This window comes from Prorops nasuta, unplaced genomic scaffold, assembly GCF_024137725.1.
Source record: "Prorops nasuta isolate Cenicafe-Biocafe unplaced genomic scaffold, Cenicafe_Pnas_1.2 PNAS00005, whole genome shotgun sequence".
In the NCBI taxonomy this organism is placed as follows: domain Eukaryota; kingdom Metazoa; phylum Arthropoda; class Insecta; order Hymenoptera; family Bethylidae; genus Prorops; species Prorops nasuta.
In genome coordinates, this window is record NW_027116802.1 from 3,467,671 (window position 1) to 3,484,064 (window position 16,394).

At 38.9% G+C, this 16,394-nt stretch overlaps 3 protein-coding genes across 5 annotated transcripts; 2 read left to right on the forward strand and 1 right to left on the reverse strand.

Moving 5' to 3' along the window:
* Positions 1-7,587: 7,587 nt before the first annotated feature.
* Positions 7,588-9,345, forward strand: LOC136773424 (uncharacterized). The gene is made up of 2 exons (XM_066727106.1): positions 7,588-7,623; positions 7,916-9,345. Exons 1-2 carry the CDS (start codon positions 7,606-7,608, stop codon positions 8,492-8,494), a joined length of 597 nt encoding a protein of 198 aa, XP_066583203.1. The 5' UTR covers positions 7,588-7,605; the 3' UTR covers positions 8,495-9,345.
* A 3,729-nt stretch (positions 9,346-13,074) lies between these two features.
* On the reverse strand, positions 13,075-14,053 carry LOC136773449 (immediate early response 3-interacting protein 1). Its single transcript, XM_066727145.1, has 3 exons — positions 13,717-14,053; positions 13,291-13,392; positions 13,075-13,213 (listed from the first exon to the last, which is right to left on the reverse strand). Exons 1-3 carry the CDS (start codon positions 13,937-13,939, stop codon positions 13,158-13,160), a joined length of 381 nt encoding a protein of 126 aa, XP_066583242.1. The 5' UTR covers positions 13,940-14,053; the 3' UTR covers positions 13,075-13,157.
* A 230-nt stretch (positions 14,054-14,283) lies between these two features.
* Positions 14,284-15,985, forward strand: Naxd (NAD(P)HX dehydratase). 3 transcript variants are annotated; one of them, XM_066727268.1, is made up of 3 exons: positions 14,284-14,695; positions 14,802-15,770; positions 15,849-15,985. In XM_066727268.1, exons 2-3 carry the CDS (start codon positions 14,830-14,832, stop codon positions 15,913-15,915), a joined length of 1,008 nt encoding a protein of 335 aa, XP_066583365.1. In that variant the 5' UTR covers positions 14,284-14,695; positions 14,802-14,829; the 3' UTR covers positions 15,916-15,985. The 3 variants fall into 3 exon arrangements, with proteins under 3 accessions (XP_066583365.1, XP_066583366.1, XP_066583364.1); XM_066727269.1 differs by having other exon boundaries at positions 14,284-14,639; XM_066727267.1 differs by having other exon boundaries at positions 14,284-15,770.
* Positions 15,986-16,394: the final 409 nt, after the last annotated feature.

Genomic DNA, 16,394 nt, shown 5'->3' on the forward strand with positions numbered 1-16,394 from the left:
ATTAGGCCCGACGTCCAACACGATTAGAATTTAAAGAGAGATAATGATACGAGGGACAGAATTATTTTTGGGAAAAAAGAAAGCGATAGAATAGGAATACTTGATTAGGAGGAATGTAAGCATCGAGTAATAATTATAAAGAAGAGAAACGAAGATATTTGATCTCGCGACGAATTTCGTAATAATAGCGAATTACCAAAGAGTCGACGAAGGACTTTTCATTCAAAAATTTCAAATTGCAAAATAGACACGTGCCTAATAAGTGTAGGGGCAACGATGGACACGTAGCCTCCTTAACTGCTTCCTTGAACTTTCATCCGAAGAATCCCGCTTGGGATAAAAAGCTACCAATACAGAGGACACGGTACTTTACATAAAAAGCTATAGGATTTTTATTATTTCGTTTTATCCTCTTAACTGATGGAGGTTACTTTGGAAAATGCGCGTTATAGATCCAATGGGAGATTTAGCGACGGCTGAAAGGAAGTATAGTGAAAAGTGAAATTGACACGTTGGTACATCTGCGATATGGTATTATTTAATTTGCTTGTGCGTGTGTCGTGGTAATGTTGAAGCGTGTCCCATACGTGTAGAGGCCACGTACCGGGTGATCGGAAAGTAAAAGCGTCGAGCTGTGATTTAACGGATCTTTCGTGGTACGGTATATATCTACCGGAAGAGTTTCTCCAGTTTTCTCATACCACGGTGATAATTACCTACATGGAAATATCTATACTTCAAACGGAGCACCAGCTGTTCATAATATCCTAATCCAATTGCAACTTGGCATCAGCTGTATATCGATTATCTAAACATCCTTTTCTCTTTATACCAATGCCAGAATCAATCTTATCTATAAAAGTAGTAATCTCGACAATTATTGGTTGCAGATTGAGAAACGCAGGAAATCCAAAAGTTTAATTAAGGTAACGGCTAGTTTCTGCGCTTGCACCTTTTATAGACGATATGATAATAATAGTAATAATAATAATAATAAATAGTGATAGAAAGCGACTGAAAGTCTAAAAGCAATGTAGCTGCTCAGTTGTTAAGGCAACATTGTAAGCAATCGTATAGGCGCGGTTACCCAGTGCCTAAATGACCAATGTGGTTTCCATTTTCATTGTAAGCCAACGAACAATTAAGTTCTCTTCCCAGAGCTGTGCTACTTTGCTAAACAAACTTCTCAGAGGCCTAACAAACAATATAACTGATTTATCGCAATACAATTTGCCCAAGCAGATCTTCCAGTTATCTGATACTTTCATCATATAACCATCTTATGCACATAGATTATTGCCCCGACTAATCTGGGTTATGAGTTCAACATACTGCAATTCGAAAAAAAATCTTCAGCTCGATTTATCCATGTTGCTTTATTCGTCCCCTGAGAGCCTTTATTAATTCATTAATTAACGAACGTTTCGTATTTAGCAGCTACAACTTATATTTCAATAGCATATAAGCATCTATAATTTCAGTGTTTTCATTTTCAACAATCTCAGTTTGAACGATGCGAATGAAACGCGGTTAAGGTGTTTTCAATGATAATGTATCTATGACTGTTTTGATTGATTAAACTGATAATAATTATCAACTTTTTTTCAAGTTTGTATGAACGGTGATTGAATCTATACAGCAGTATTTCAATGTATGCAAGATTAGTATCATTTTAGAATTGAATGTGCGAGGGAATGAATAATTAAATTAATAGCGAGTAATTGGTGTTTTACAAGCACGCTGGACGTAAGCATTTAATGTACTGCAACACGTCACGTGTAGAACATCCTCTCTTGAGCAAGAAAACCCAGTTAAACGCAGTTTTGCTCCGTTTCCCATAAGTAATTTTGCGTAATCCCATTGAGGTGCCTACCTACTCTTGCACGAGGTTCTCTCTCCCTCCACCTTGTAATGAATCTTCCACTCCTGTTACTATAACTCAACCTGACCAAGACCAGGTTTCGTCGTCAGTAGTTGCTAGTCGCTCTGTCACATCGACCTATTTTTACTTAACTTTTTTTTCATAATCACTAGACTTTGAGTCTTTACGCGCAATAGAGCCTTTTTTTTTTTTTTTTTTAATTTATTGACTTGAAATAAATTATAGAATATTAGTACATTCAATTTTTTTATTTATGGCTGCATCAATTTGTAAATTTTTAACAAATATTTTGCATCAATCTAGTGAATTTCAAAATTATAAATTTTTAATAGGTTATATATAATGTTCATAATGATCCAGATTTTAATTATTACTAATTAGCATATTTATTAGCGCATCAAATGCTCTTAATTTTGTGGAAACAACTTTTCCAATTTAATTATCAAATGTTCCAACTACTGTTTAAGAAGTTTCCGCGATTCTTCCCATCTAATTATTTTATTAAAAATTTAATACTTGTTATAAATATAATTATTTATGATTGCTTATACTAAACGGAAGGAGGAAGTCTTGTTTCTATCGCTCATGCTCCACTTATACTCAGCTGCAAGTTTATAGATTCAACAATAAATATTTTCCTTTTATTATATGCATTAGCATGCTAATGTTACAAGTGTCGTTCTGATGTTATGAGAAGTCTTTACATGCTTTACGACTTTGCCTTGGTAAACAGTATAAGCTATACCTTATGCAGGCAAGAGTAGCTTCGCTAAGCTTCCATCAATTTTGTATAAAAATACAAGAAATGATGTATGATGCCAGACGAAAATAAAATCATGAATTTATTACCTTCATACACATGGCGGTTCACATGCAAGTTTTTCTAGTTAGTGCATGTTTAATTAAACATTAAAACTATTTTTATAAGTAATATAGTGAATCTTTTTATAGCCCTGTCCTCGTTTTCTTTGATCATCTTAGATGAATATATATAATGTAATAGATCAATCGACTGCAAAGCAGGATATAAAACAATTTTTCCTTTCACCTTTCACTATGAAATCGACCTTTCACCTTAAAGCTTCGGAGATATGTCTAACGCCAAAGTTTTTCGGCTTGCTAATACCAAATACAGTAGAGGCAAAGTAGTTCGAGCGTTATATAAATGAACAACTACACGACTTACTTAAATGCTTATAGAATTTCTAAATATTAATCCAAATTCAATTAGTGATTAATTATAAAGTCCTTGAAAAGCTTTCAAGCGATATTTTTCATACTTCCCGAAACAAGCATTGTTTCTTTCGAGAAGGAAGTATAGAGCTCATCTACAGATAATGAGGCAATAAACGTGAAATTTACCGTAACCCGTTATATCATGTGAGTAAAATGCTGTACCCTCTTGTTGAAAGCTTGTACATCCATTCCATTCGGTCGAAAGTAAAACTGAAAATATGTTATTTTAAGCTGATTAAGAAATCGTTACGAGGAAAAGAAGCAGTATCATGAAAGAAAATTGTTTCTTTTCAAATGGAATACGAATAGCTCGATTTAATGTAAGTGTAACATTGTCGAAAGAACAGATTTATTACACCTGGGTGACGTAAGTGACTCTTATAGGAGATTCAACAATTTTTTCCAGGAGGAAATATCTGGGGACAATAAAATAGGACGTATCGCGTGAGCGAAATATGCTGAAAGTTATAATAAAAATAACAAAAAGTATCGAGCAGATGAACCTTGAGGGAAAGTCCTGGCCCGAGGCCCACAATAATATCCGAGAAACTCGAATGCAACTCTTGACAAAACGTGACTCGGGGGACCCAAGAATCTCTCGAGTCATCGGAAACATCGCCTCCAAGACTCGACTCTTACCATTCCTTCGCCTAACGCAAGAAATCCAAAGCGTCCTTTGCGTAACTCGATTTCAATAATATCCGAAAAAGAAACTTGAAAATTTCCCAAATACACAACGTCCGAATACTAAAAAGTTTTTCACTTGCACTGGTCGCGAATACGGCTCGTACACTCACTGCAGTAAACATGTATTTATACACTTGTAGCTTCTGTGTGTGTGCTCGTGTAAACACGCACGACGAAGCATTTTTGGAATAGCATATTTTCCGATTTAACCTTTACCGAGAGATATGTTCCGGTGTGCATTTCGCAGGCAATAATTTCTCGTTAAATTTCACGTCACCGTTGCTTTTTGACTTTCTCTTAATTGACACACGAGGCATCTCGAGGGACGAATAGCCGCAAGAAGCTATACGAGCATCTTCGGAAAGCTAGCAGTAGCGTATAACATAAATTAAAAAGTTTCAGCTTTGTCACGCCTGGTTCTCGTGATTAACGTCGACTGCTCGAACATTAAAACGCACCTTTCAAGTATCGCACTTTGCGGCTCGGCAAATTGGCGCATTTAAATTCACGATACGTTTGAGGATTAAGTAGTACCTTGGCATTACTGTCACACGACGATTCATCGCTCGTAAATCGAGCCCCGTTGCAAAATAACCTTGCACGGGTTGCACCGATTCTTCACCCAAATCTTGTTTCTCCTCGAGAAAATTTCTCACCTTTATTTCGCATTATCCGAGCCGAGTGTCTTTTCTCGCTGTACCGCCGCCGCCGCCGCCGCCGCCGCCGCCGCCGCCGCCGCCGCCGCCGCGGAAAGTGCAAATAGGAGGGCATAAAAATTGCGAAAAAAAGTGTTCCGAAAGAGACATCGAGTCCGTGCGAGTAAAGTTGCGGAGAGACAAAAAACAGTAGAGAGGTATTCGCGCGACGAATTACGGCAATTCCGTCGCTTTTAGTTTCGGGACAGTGGTTTTCGTGCGAGTCGCGAGATATCAGCTTGCGCAAACCATTCGAATAAAGCAAATCTGACGTAAGGGATCGCAGCGGGGACTCGACGCTCGCGTTAGGAATTTTTGCTTTTTACAAGCTGATCGAGAGAAGGCGATTCAATTTATTATTGTGCAGGATCCGATTCATCAAGATTGGATAAGGCAAAGTAAAAATAGGAAATTAAGAGGAAGCAAAAAGCATCAGAAGAGGATAAAAAGAGCTGAGCAAGAGTCGCGAGCGTCCTTATACGCACTGGGCTTGTGCGACGCGGCCAGACCAGGCAAGGACACGTGAAAGTATACATTGCCAAAAAGTTTACGCGTGTACGCCATCATTCGTGCGAGAGCAGCTCTCTTTATATACACGAGAGAGAGAGAGAGAGAGAGAGAGAGACTCTTATTGCGATCATTGCCGGCCATTTCAAAAATGGGCCAGAGAGAAAAGAAAGACTGGCTCCGCTCGAAATTTTGCCTTTCTTCCGAGACATTTCTGTAATTTATGGATCCGCCTTAATGGCACTTGAACTTATAGACCTCCTTATCTGACAAAGAACAATCGTAAGAATTCACGAATAACTTTGGCCTCATCCTCGTCTCTCTGATCCGACTAATTAGAAAAACTCTGTAAATTCTCTCGAGTTACGCAGAGACTTAAGAAAAAGCAGTAATCCTATAGAAATTTGATATTTAAATTAGATAAACTCATATTTAAATCCACGAAACACATTTATTTGCTAATCGAGTAAACGTAAATTAATTCACGACTCTATGTGTATATATACGAAACTAAGACTTCATGAGGCGTCCAGCTGGGAAGTAAAAGCTGAATCGAGGTTCGAAAAATTAAGGGTGGATGCTGGTTGAGAGAAGAGGAGAATAGACTACAAAGTAGGCCGGGAGTTCACAAACCGTATAATTGAATTTCATGGCGAAGAAAGCGTTTTCCCTCTCGTTTCGCGCCGTTGGCGACCGGACATCATATGATTTCGCGAGATCGAGAATCCTGTCTGGCTGGAAACCAAGACGAATACACTCGCACACGGTTTGCCATGATTGTAGTCGACCGGAACCCACTCTTCTTTATGATACAACGATGGCGTAATAAACACCCAACCCCTTTCATTTTCCTCATTTCACTCCACAGTCTATATACATTATACCATGGCTGCGCTATACATATATACAAATTCGCATCAACCAGACTAAAAATTAATTTTCAGGACTTTAGCAGGATAACTAAGAAGACTCTTAACTTTCTTACGTAATACCTCTTATGTTTGCATATTAAACAAATGCAATTAGACCTTCCTCTATATGTAATCACTGAATTTAAATTGGCATTGACGAATGATTGTACAAACGGAGCTATACTAGTACGCCAGTTCAATCTCTTATGTATGCACCAAGGTTTGCTTCATGCAAGAAAGTACACAAGATATGTCGTCGCTTGTCCTATTCAGCTGTGGTCCTTCTGTTCAATTGCACGGAAGCTCTTTTCACGATGGATACAATGTTAGCGAACCACTACTTTTCTTCCTACTGCAATCTCTCGTATAGACTATATGCCTTTCGATTCATTCTCATTGTATACCCAGTGGCTATAAACGATAAATCAAATCCAGAATAATAAACTTGCTATTTCAATCTTGTCTGTATTACAAAACCGCTTCTCAATAACGCCCAAAACGCGCAAGAATAGTTAAGTTTACTATATACGTAAATAATCGAAGCATTAGAAGAAATTAAGCAATTCATAGGTGTAATAGAATCATTTACGTTATGCGATGGGTAGATGAGCGTGAGAGGATTTAATCCACTTTTGTTACGATTTCATGTACATTTCTCCAGGAAGAAACTTTTGCTGATTAGAGTTGCGTATCATCGTCTCATTAGTGGAATTAAGTCTGACATACTCGTCGACCAACAGAATTCTGTCCAGAAATTACTCTCGACTTTCTTCATTCGAGCCTTTAAACTTTATGGCCCATTGCACCATTCTCGAAAATTATCCCTTCCATAAAAGAATTTGTGAAATCTAAATAGCATCATTTCCACATTATCCAACGCGAACATTGATTTTTTTTTCTCTCTTTCTTCGTATCTACTCTCTATTTGCTGCATATTATATTTTACTGTTCGGTCATATTTGGCGAAAGGAGATTCAGAGATGCTTTGTGGGAGTCTCATTATGTATATATTACTATTGAAAAATAGCCATCGAGAAAATCTATGTACGCTTTTACCTGCAGACTCGAAAATCTATCAAAATTCATTAACGTCGTAGAGTTGATCGTGCAAATCGAGGATTCACCAAAATTTGAACGATGTAAATATGAGAAAATTGAAAAAATTCGATTCCAGCGATAATAACTTGAAATATTCCACGGGGGTGTTACTCGAAGAACTGTGAGATAAACAGGTGCACGTATAGTCTGGGTCGAGGACGCAAATGGGGATTGGTATGTTTTCGCAAAGAACGGTAGGATCGAAATATTACGGTGACCCCGCTGAGCAGAGACTTTGGGAATACGGGAGGCTTGGGGAAGAGAAGAAGAGAAAGAAGGAAAAGAGCGGCAGGCGCGAGAACGATTACGCGGAGGAGCAGTCGATTCCGGAGGAGGAAGAGGGACAGAGCCAAGTTGTAGTGGAGGGGTGGTAAAGAATTGAGAGAGGTGATGACGAGAAGAGGAAGGGGGAGGGGGGGGGGGAGGCGAGGCAGAATCGTCTTCGAGTCGAATTACTCTCACTCGAGGTGGCCAGTCTCTTCTTCGTGGGGGCTTCGCATACCCCCCTGCTTCTTTCTACCGGGGGTATAAAAGATCCCGCTCTACCTTCCAACGAGTCACAGAACTGAGCGGCATCGCAGAAGCCGACATGAACCCTCTGATCGCGGTAAGCACGCTGAATTTTCATCATTCTTACTTTGCCAGAGTGCAACTATTACCCGTTTGTGAAGTGAAGTGGCCGGTTACAATCCGAAGTGTCTTATACTTTTCAACACTCCCATTATATCCTACGACAGTCGCCGAGTGATCCCTTATAGCGCTATATCGATATAAATTTATCAATTGAACGCACGCAGTTTCTCGAGACTGTGCAACTTCCTTTTGTCCCACCCTTTTCTTACTCTAATTAATAATTGTTTGGTCACTGATCGTTAATAATGAGCAATTTGTTATTTCAGTGTATGTTACTCGGCCTGGCAGGGTTCGCCCTGGCTGAGGCTCCAGTATCGGGAGGCTACAGCTACAGCAGGCCTAGTGGAGGAGGCGGTGGTGGTGGATACTCGCTGGGAGGTGGAGGCGGTTATTCCGGTGGTGGTGGCTTCGGAGGCGGCGGTGGCTTCGGGGGCGGCGGTGGATACTCCCAAGTTTCGACCGGTGGACAGACAAGCGAGGGAGCATCCGTCGACCAGGCACTCCTCGAACAAATCAGACAGATCCTCCTGAAGGAAGAGGCTCAATCGCAGAGCTCCGGCGGCGGCGGTGGTGGTGGTTTCGGAGGCGGTTATCCCTCCGGTCCCAGCTCCAGCTACGGTGCCCCATCATCCAGCTACGGAGTACCCAGCTCCAGCTACGGTGCTCCTTCTGGCTACCAGAGCAGAGTAGTCGGTATCGATCTTGAAGGAATCAGACAGGCCATCCAGGTTGCCCAGTTCAACCAGGTATCTCAAGGAGGCGGTGGCGGTGGCTACCCAAGTGGACCCAGCAGCAGCTACGGCGCTCCCAGCAGGCCAAGCAGCAGCTACGGCCCAGCCTTTTAAATACACCGCCCATCAGAATGAACGATAATTAAGGTGTGAATGCGAGAGTAATAGAGTAACAGAGTATGAATAAACTGTCGCGACAACCTTACGAGAGAAACGAGAGGAAAATCCACACTGCAACGAAAATAGAAGAAACTATACTCAAGTTCTGTGTCAAGAGTCACAAAGGTATATCGTATGCGAAAAGAATTTGATCCCAATTGAAAATTCAATGATTCTCAAGGACTCGTATCTCGAGGAGGATGTCGAGTCAGCATCGTCATGTCGGAGATCGTCATCGAATAATATCAAATACCATTTCCGCTCGAACCGATCGATAACTGGGACGTTATCACGGGGAAGTGGACCGTACCAAAAGCAGTTTTTTGTCAACTTTACGTCCAGGGATCGTCGCTAGATCCATCAGTCAAGTGATACGGGAGACTCGGAGGAGATGCAGCAGCCTTCTTGAATATTTGAGCGATTAGGGGGGAGGGGGCTGCAGTAGAAGACGTGATGCGCTTATCGCGCCTTGTAAATACAGTTTAAAATCTCCCTGGGAGAGGCGTCCTTGCGCAATGGTCGCTGCCACTTTTGCGAAAGGATCGAGGAGAAAGTCTTGGAACGATCGAAGATGAAAACGATTATCCATCCTGCCAGGATCATCCACGGGGTGACTCTTCGCTTGCGAAACGGACGCCTGCCCGCGGTCGCATATACTCATACACACACACGCATACAAACACGCAACCGCCACACACGTACATGAGAATACACACTATTTTTTTACGTTTTTTCTAATGCTATTCTTAACCACGCATTTTTGTACTTGTATAAAGGCTTTTTTGTAGTAAAAAAAAATAAAAAAACGTCGCCACCGTTATCGAGAGTTTATGAGATTCATTGAGCCATCCTCGATAAGAACCACATGCATTTTTCGCATTTTCGTTTCCTCGTTTTCCATTTCGATGCCAGAGTCGTTGGATCGGTTTGGCGTTCTAAGCGGGGGAAGGGGGGTTACTTTTTTTTCTCGACTCGCCGCACCGTTGCGCCTTTCTCCTTTCACTCGGGGAGGATGGAAACCTGGAGGCGGAGGGACGCCAGGCCAGAGTCAGGGGTCTCTCTCCAGTGCTGTGACGTAAATTCCACCGAGACGAGGAGAGCTGCCGATCGTATACAAAAGGAGGGCTCGAACGTTGCGGGATTATAACTGACCGCCGGTCAAGATTGGAAAGTGGCCGGGTTCGCGATGCCTGCTCAAGCTGCCATTGATATTCCTATAGCCACCAACCTGTAATCCTCCGATTACGGAACGCCAAACATCTTCAACGACCGACATTGCTAAACCAAAATCCAAGTCGATACCCCGTAGTACAAAATCTGCCATTTCCATGCATAAATACCAAAACATTTTATCATAAACTAGCGAGATAGTCTATATCACGTTACCACTGTTGCAATTATTAAACACATTAGCTGACAAATAATATATACCAATACCTACAGCGGTGAGCCGCTGAAATATTTCGTTTTTGGACCCTGGGTCATCCTTGGATATTAAATATGGTGCAATTATTTATATAAGAATGTCAAGGTTTGGAAAATCATATAGCAGTGCAGAGCAGTATAAATAATGCATGGTATATGCGATGATGATGATTTTGCGAAAAATGGGCTGGGAATCTGAAACAAAAGTGACTCTCACGAGAGAAAAGTTACGCTCTGTGTGAAAAGTGTGCGAGATCGAAATTCGAAAGTAGTGTTGGCTTCACGCGTTCTCTGCGAGATCTTCGAAATTGATTGGTCAAAAGAAGCCAAAGCGTGTGGTTGGATTTCTTTTCGGAGAGCAGCCCACACACGCTAATGAGCGTAACGGGGAACCGGAAATCCCGCGGGCACTCTCGCGTTGACATATATGCCTCGTCATTTCTTCGCATCCCGATTATTGCCAAAGTTGGCTTCGACCGTTCGTCCTGTTATTGATACCTCGATGAAACAACAAACGGACGAAGAAAATTCCTGACAGGATTGAGAAAATAAATTACACGAGAGGCATTTATTACGACATCGATGAACGCGCGGCACAGCAGCAATCGCTTTACTGCATACTCTATAGTAAAACTTGTGCGCTAACCGCGCGCGATTAGATTTATCTCTCTCCTCTTACTAATTAATACGCTAATAGTTAAAAAGGAATGCGTAATAAGCTTTCCCCATATTTTCCTTCTATTCTTACAAAACAATAGAGATTCTATCCAACATATATTGCTCAATTTTTCGTCGAATCAGGTGGATCAGCTCCAGAGACAAAAATAAGCTAAAACCCAACGCTGTGACTTGATTTAAAATGATTTTCAGGAGAGAAATTTGAATTTTACTCGGTAACATTGCAACATTAACGAATCCCATTCGAGTAATTAGCACGATTATGCGAGATATGTAAAGTTCCTTTGAAGCAGCGTTTGAACATTTTTTCAGGCCATTGTTAGACTGGAGCAATGCTTTATTAAAGCAATTAACGAAGGCTAGAGTGGTAGGGAGCGTTGGCTTTGGGATTAAATCATTAGGAGGCTTTGTTACTCGATCACGTAGCAGCCAATTGCGTCACGTAAATACATCTGGCAAATGCGGTATGTGCACAGTAGTAAGTCACAAGAGACGAATTTTCGATGCACAACGTGTGCCGGTGGAATGTCATAATTGCCAAGTAGGCTTTGCAAAGTGCTGGATGGGATTCCGAGGAGTTAAAGTGCTCGGAATAAAAGTGGAATGAAGGTATATGATTGAAAGATAGACAAAAAAAACGACGATATGGCGAACATAGAAAACGATTTTCCGCTGATGCATGACCAGCGCATCTATTCCGTCTTTCAACTCCCACCGTGATTCTACTTACAATTTACAATTAAATGGCTCTGTCACGAGTCTTAGGTAATGGACATCGTTCGCTGCATTCACATATTCTTTCCTTGCACATAACTATACACCGTTGAATACCGACACCACACGCATTTCGTGAACGGAATAGGAATAAAAACTTGAAATGAGAACGCGAATGGTGCCGTATATTATATAGCAGTAGTATTACTGAAAGAATTTCGCACAATATTCCTCTGGAATGCACCCTTTTAATCAACATATATTATTCCATGTATATTATTCGGTGTAATTGTATGCTCTAAATGAAACAAATTTGCCAGATTAAAAATTGTTGGCTATTTTTGTTAAGCATACTATTATGGTTACGTCGTCGGATAGATGTAGTTTGGCTAATCTTAGAAAAATCCTCCAGTCATATCCTCTCGGATGAAATCATGGAAAGTTATGATTTCTTTATGGGAGGATTATGAGAAGTAAATCATGTATCCAGAAAAAAAGGTATTTACAATGGATTTACTTCTACTTTCGCTGCTTCCGTCGGTTTCCGCAGAAAATCTTTCCAACGTGTAGGAAAAATAACTCGACTTATTCATTAATAAATAATATGCTGGTAATTTCAATTACCTTTCTGCCCGCTGAGATTTTATTTTATTACCACCAAGATCTATGCTGACTGCTAATTAGAGAACATTTTAACCGACCGCGTTGAGAGGCGTTGGCAGAAAAACTAAATAATTATGTACAAAAAGTAATTTAACAAAAGATTTTTAATTAGAAAATTGCACTGCTCTAATTTTTTGTCGGGTGGTAATTGGTCTGAAACTGGAAAGCATTGCAGCAGCTTATATTGTGTTTCTTAGATGATCCAAGGTAGTCGAGTGAATGGGACTGCGTAGCCAGAACAAAATTGACCGTAAAGTTACGATCTTACCTCACATTTCCGTTGTAAGACGATAGCAACGATAATTGACCTGCACGCACGTAACTCCTTCGGCGGCCATTGATCAGCTTTGCTTATGATTTTTCAAAGGTAATCGGTAGAGGCGAGAAAGTAACGGGAAGCTCGTTCGTTTTGTGCATATATTTACATTGGATATAAATAAACTGCTGGACTTAGAAAGTGCTTTATATGCACACATGTTTGGGCATAAGAGGCACATTTGTGTTTGATAGAAATATCAGGAGAGGTCGTGTATTTTAGCACATGTTTACGAATTATCCCACGGCCCGAAGAGATGGTGGCCTTACTGAACCAATTTGGCTTGTAGGTCAACACTGGATGAAAGTGGAGAACCAGTAACAGCAAACCAGATAGGGTACACTGCTGGCTGCATAGCACAACACTGGGTACAGCAAAAGAGTGAGAGAAGAAATTCCGGCCGGCAAACCACAAAAACGAAATTCCTCATACGATTTCGTAATGTGTTCAATTAATATTTATTTAGTTTATTGATCATTATATAACTTTGTAAAAGAGAAAACCTTCTACATTTTAATTTTACACGTGATCACTCATCTTTTTGTTGGTATCATCAAACACAAGTGACCAATTTTTTATTGCTTAAAACTGATATATAAAAATATCAAAATTTACGCTTAGAGCTACATGCATAATTTACAAAATAGACTTAACACTGATTATTACAGTACACAATTCAACAATTGTTTCGCAAAGACATGTATGTATGATTCTTACTATGAAACAGAAGTATCAAATGTAATACATTTATTTTTATTTAGGAATAGATTATATAATTTGGTTTGCACAGCACTTTTGATATTTATTCATAAAAAAAATTGATCATCCTAGTACTAATTTTATAACGATAAGCAGTATATTTAAGAAAATCAATGGTACTGAAATAGAGATATAAATATATAATTAGTTGAGCTTAGTATCATATATACAATTTAGTTACAATCTTTGTATTTACCCCTCGCTACTGTCCTTATAGATCTTAGAAGATTTAACATCTGTGACTTGGCTGAGGGTGGTTCACCAAAACCTTGTACATTTTGCCACGATGCCCATCCAACTGAAATTCAGTAAAATTAATATATTGCTCCCAATTTATAAAATTATTAAATTTTTAAAATGCTATAAATATTATGACAGTATGTCAACAAATTTCAATAACATAACCTAGCTAATTCTCAAATGTCGATCTTTCTCTGTACGGGATACAAATAGTTTGAATTAATGATAGAAAAATAGGTTTTAATGAAAAGGAGAAGATTATATGCACATTATTAATGCTTAAATTCAATTAAATATTAAGTAGCTAGACAATTGCTGCATGTGACATAGCATGACAGGGCAACGAATTTTCCTCAAGAAAAAATAAATACAAACTATTTACCTTTAGCAAGAAATCTTTCTTCATTTAATACGCATACTGCATTCAAACATAAAATAGTAGCTTCTAAAAGATTCCACAAAGTAAATGCCATTGTTGTTACAATTTTTAGGCTATGAGCTGCTACCTTTATCGGCTTTATCCGCTGTTGATATTCTAATTTGTACACTGACCGGCGGCATATTATGTCTACATATGTATGTGGGCATGGCATTCCTCGATGCATTTAGGGACCGCGCACAGACAGGGTGTCCCAGCCCACCACTGATAACTCAAGTCGGAGGAACGCGAGCTAGCATATATTTTTGATTAAGAAAACTTTAAATTTTATTATTGAAAATTGTTCTAATCTAAAGTGTATGTATGCTAACTAGCGCTTTTTCGCTTTCAGTTACAGATGGACAACGGTGGGTCAGGTGGGTGGCACTTCGTCAATTGTGGCTCCTAAATACATCGAGGGACACCATATGTACATACTTATGCCGATCAGTAAAAAAGGACAATAATGTGGTTTAGGTACTTTAGGTGGCAGCACAGTACTGCTCCAAGTACATACTCCACCAACTCCAATGATCCAGTCTACTTTACCAAATAAAAGATACTTGTTCTGCTTTAGCCTGAAAGGCCTGAAATCAGTAATTTGCCGATGATTAAAAATAACACTGAATATTGAATAACACGAACCAAGTTATCAGTGTTTTAAGTTTTGTTTTGTCATCGTTCATAAATTTTTTGTATACAACTTCTCTTCAATTTTGGTTTAAATTTAAACTGTAAATCCTTTAATATTTGATATTTTTTTCACGAAATTGAATTTAGTTTGACCTTGTTTGCTAACTGAAAATCTGATGAATCATTAATCATAATTAAAAATACTAAAACGGAAGATACACATATATGTTTACTGTCAATTCTGGGTACTAGAGGTAATAAAGATAAGATTAATATAAAACTTGTGTCCACAGCAAATAAATAGGAGTAGGTAAGAGTAGGGTGAACTGTTATAGTGGGAGCTGATATAAATATTTTACTTAATTATAAGAATATTATGTTATTATGGCTCTTGCAATTTGCCATTTTGCTCGTAGGACTACAGGTAAAATCGCTCTTGCTACCATGTCACAGGCAATATCTACTGATGAACGTATACTTAAGGGTATGAGGAAAGCACTTCCAAATTTGAATAATGTAAAATACAAAGGACAGGATGGTAGAATTGGAATATTTGGAGGTAGTACTGAATATACAGGTGCACCATTTTTTGCTGCAATGAGTGTACTGAGAACTGGTGGAGATGTAGTACACATATTCTGCACAAAAGAATCAGGAACTCCCATTAAATCATATAGTCCTGAACCAATCGTTCATCCAATCTTAGATCAGTTGGATGCTATAAAACATATAAGACCATGGTTAGATCGCTTGCATATAATCCTAATTGGACCTGGCTTAGGTCGTGACGATAAGATCTTCAAAACTATAGCAGAGCTAATTGCTATATGCCGTGAAAAGAAAAAACCACTGGTCATAGATGCAGATGGTCTATTTTTATTATGTCAAAAACCAGATATCATTAAAGGATATCCAAATGTTATTTTAACTCCAAATGCTATGGAATTTAGCCGCTTAGCCAAAGCCTATTTAGATAAAAATATTCAACCAGCTCCAGTAGTAAAGACAGAGGACATAAAACAATTGGCAGAAGCAATTGGACCAAATGCAATTATTTTACACAAGGGTGCAAAAGATGTGATAGCTGATAGTCAAAAAGGAACGGATATTATCTCTTGCGGCTTAGCAGGCTCAGGTAGACGCTGTGGTGGTCAAGGAGATCTTTTGTCCGGGGCAGTTTCTGTGTTTTGGTGGTGGGCATTGTCTACAGGAAACAAAGAATCTGATGTACCGCCAGCAATTCTAGCATGTTACTCGGCATCACGATTAACAAGGGAATGTAATGCAGCTGCTTATAAGTTGAAGTTCAGAAGTATGTTGACCACAGATATGCTGGAGCAGATACAACCAGTGTTTACCAGAATTTTTGAGACCCTTAATAATAAGTGAGCTATGTGGTGAAACAACTAACTTTAATTTTTTACCAAAACAGAAACGTAAAAAACATTTATTGTTTTTTATAGAAGCTCTACTTATCGAGCTCAAGTTAGGAAGCGCAGCTCCGAGATATCCGAAAATATGAGCAGGTGACTTCAAGGATTAGTAGACTATATAGAATTTGAAAAAATGAAATAAAGATTTTTTCAAATGACTTAGCAAGAATAATCTTTCTCCTGCCATTATTTATTAAATCTGTTACATTTGCTGTATACCGCTGATAATTTATAATCATTAATACTGTTATTAATACATTGACAGTAAAATAATGTGGGTATTTTTACACAAAAATTATATACACTTAGAAACTAATTAGTTTGAATAATCATATTTTACATTGGTAAAAAGGGTATATTAAGTATTTTTTAATCTTCAAGATACTATGTATGGTCATATAGTATCATATTTACAAAGAACTTTTTTGAAGTTTGTGCTGCTCTTTCCCCTTTCCCAGAAACATTTCTTCCAGTTCATATATAATCATCTTACGAGAAGGAATGTTATTCACACATTTAACATCAAACTTGGAATGTTCTAGGCGTTTAATCTGGGAAAGAACTACACTCATTTTC

Coding starts and splice junctions, on each gene's coding strand:
- LOC136773449 (XM_066727145.1), bottom strand. CDS start 13,939: ATGCATCGAGGAATGCCATGCCCACATACATATGTAGACATAATATGC. Junction 13,393..13,716: donor AGAAAGATTTCTTGCTAAAG/GTAAATAGTTTG, acceptor ACTGAATTTCAG/TTGGATGGGCATCGTGGCAA. Junction 13,214..13,290: donor TATAAGGACAGTAGCGAGGG/GTAAATACAAAG, acceptor TCTCTATTTCAG/TACCATTGATTTTCTTAAAT.
- Naxd (XM_066727267.1), top strand. CDS start 14,770: ATGGCTCTTGCAATTTGCCATTTTGCTCGTAGGACTACAGGTAAAATC. Junction 15,771..15,848: donor TTTGAGACCCTTAATAATAA/GTGAGCTATGTG, acceptor TGTTTTTTATAG/AAGCTCTACTTATCGAGCTC.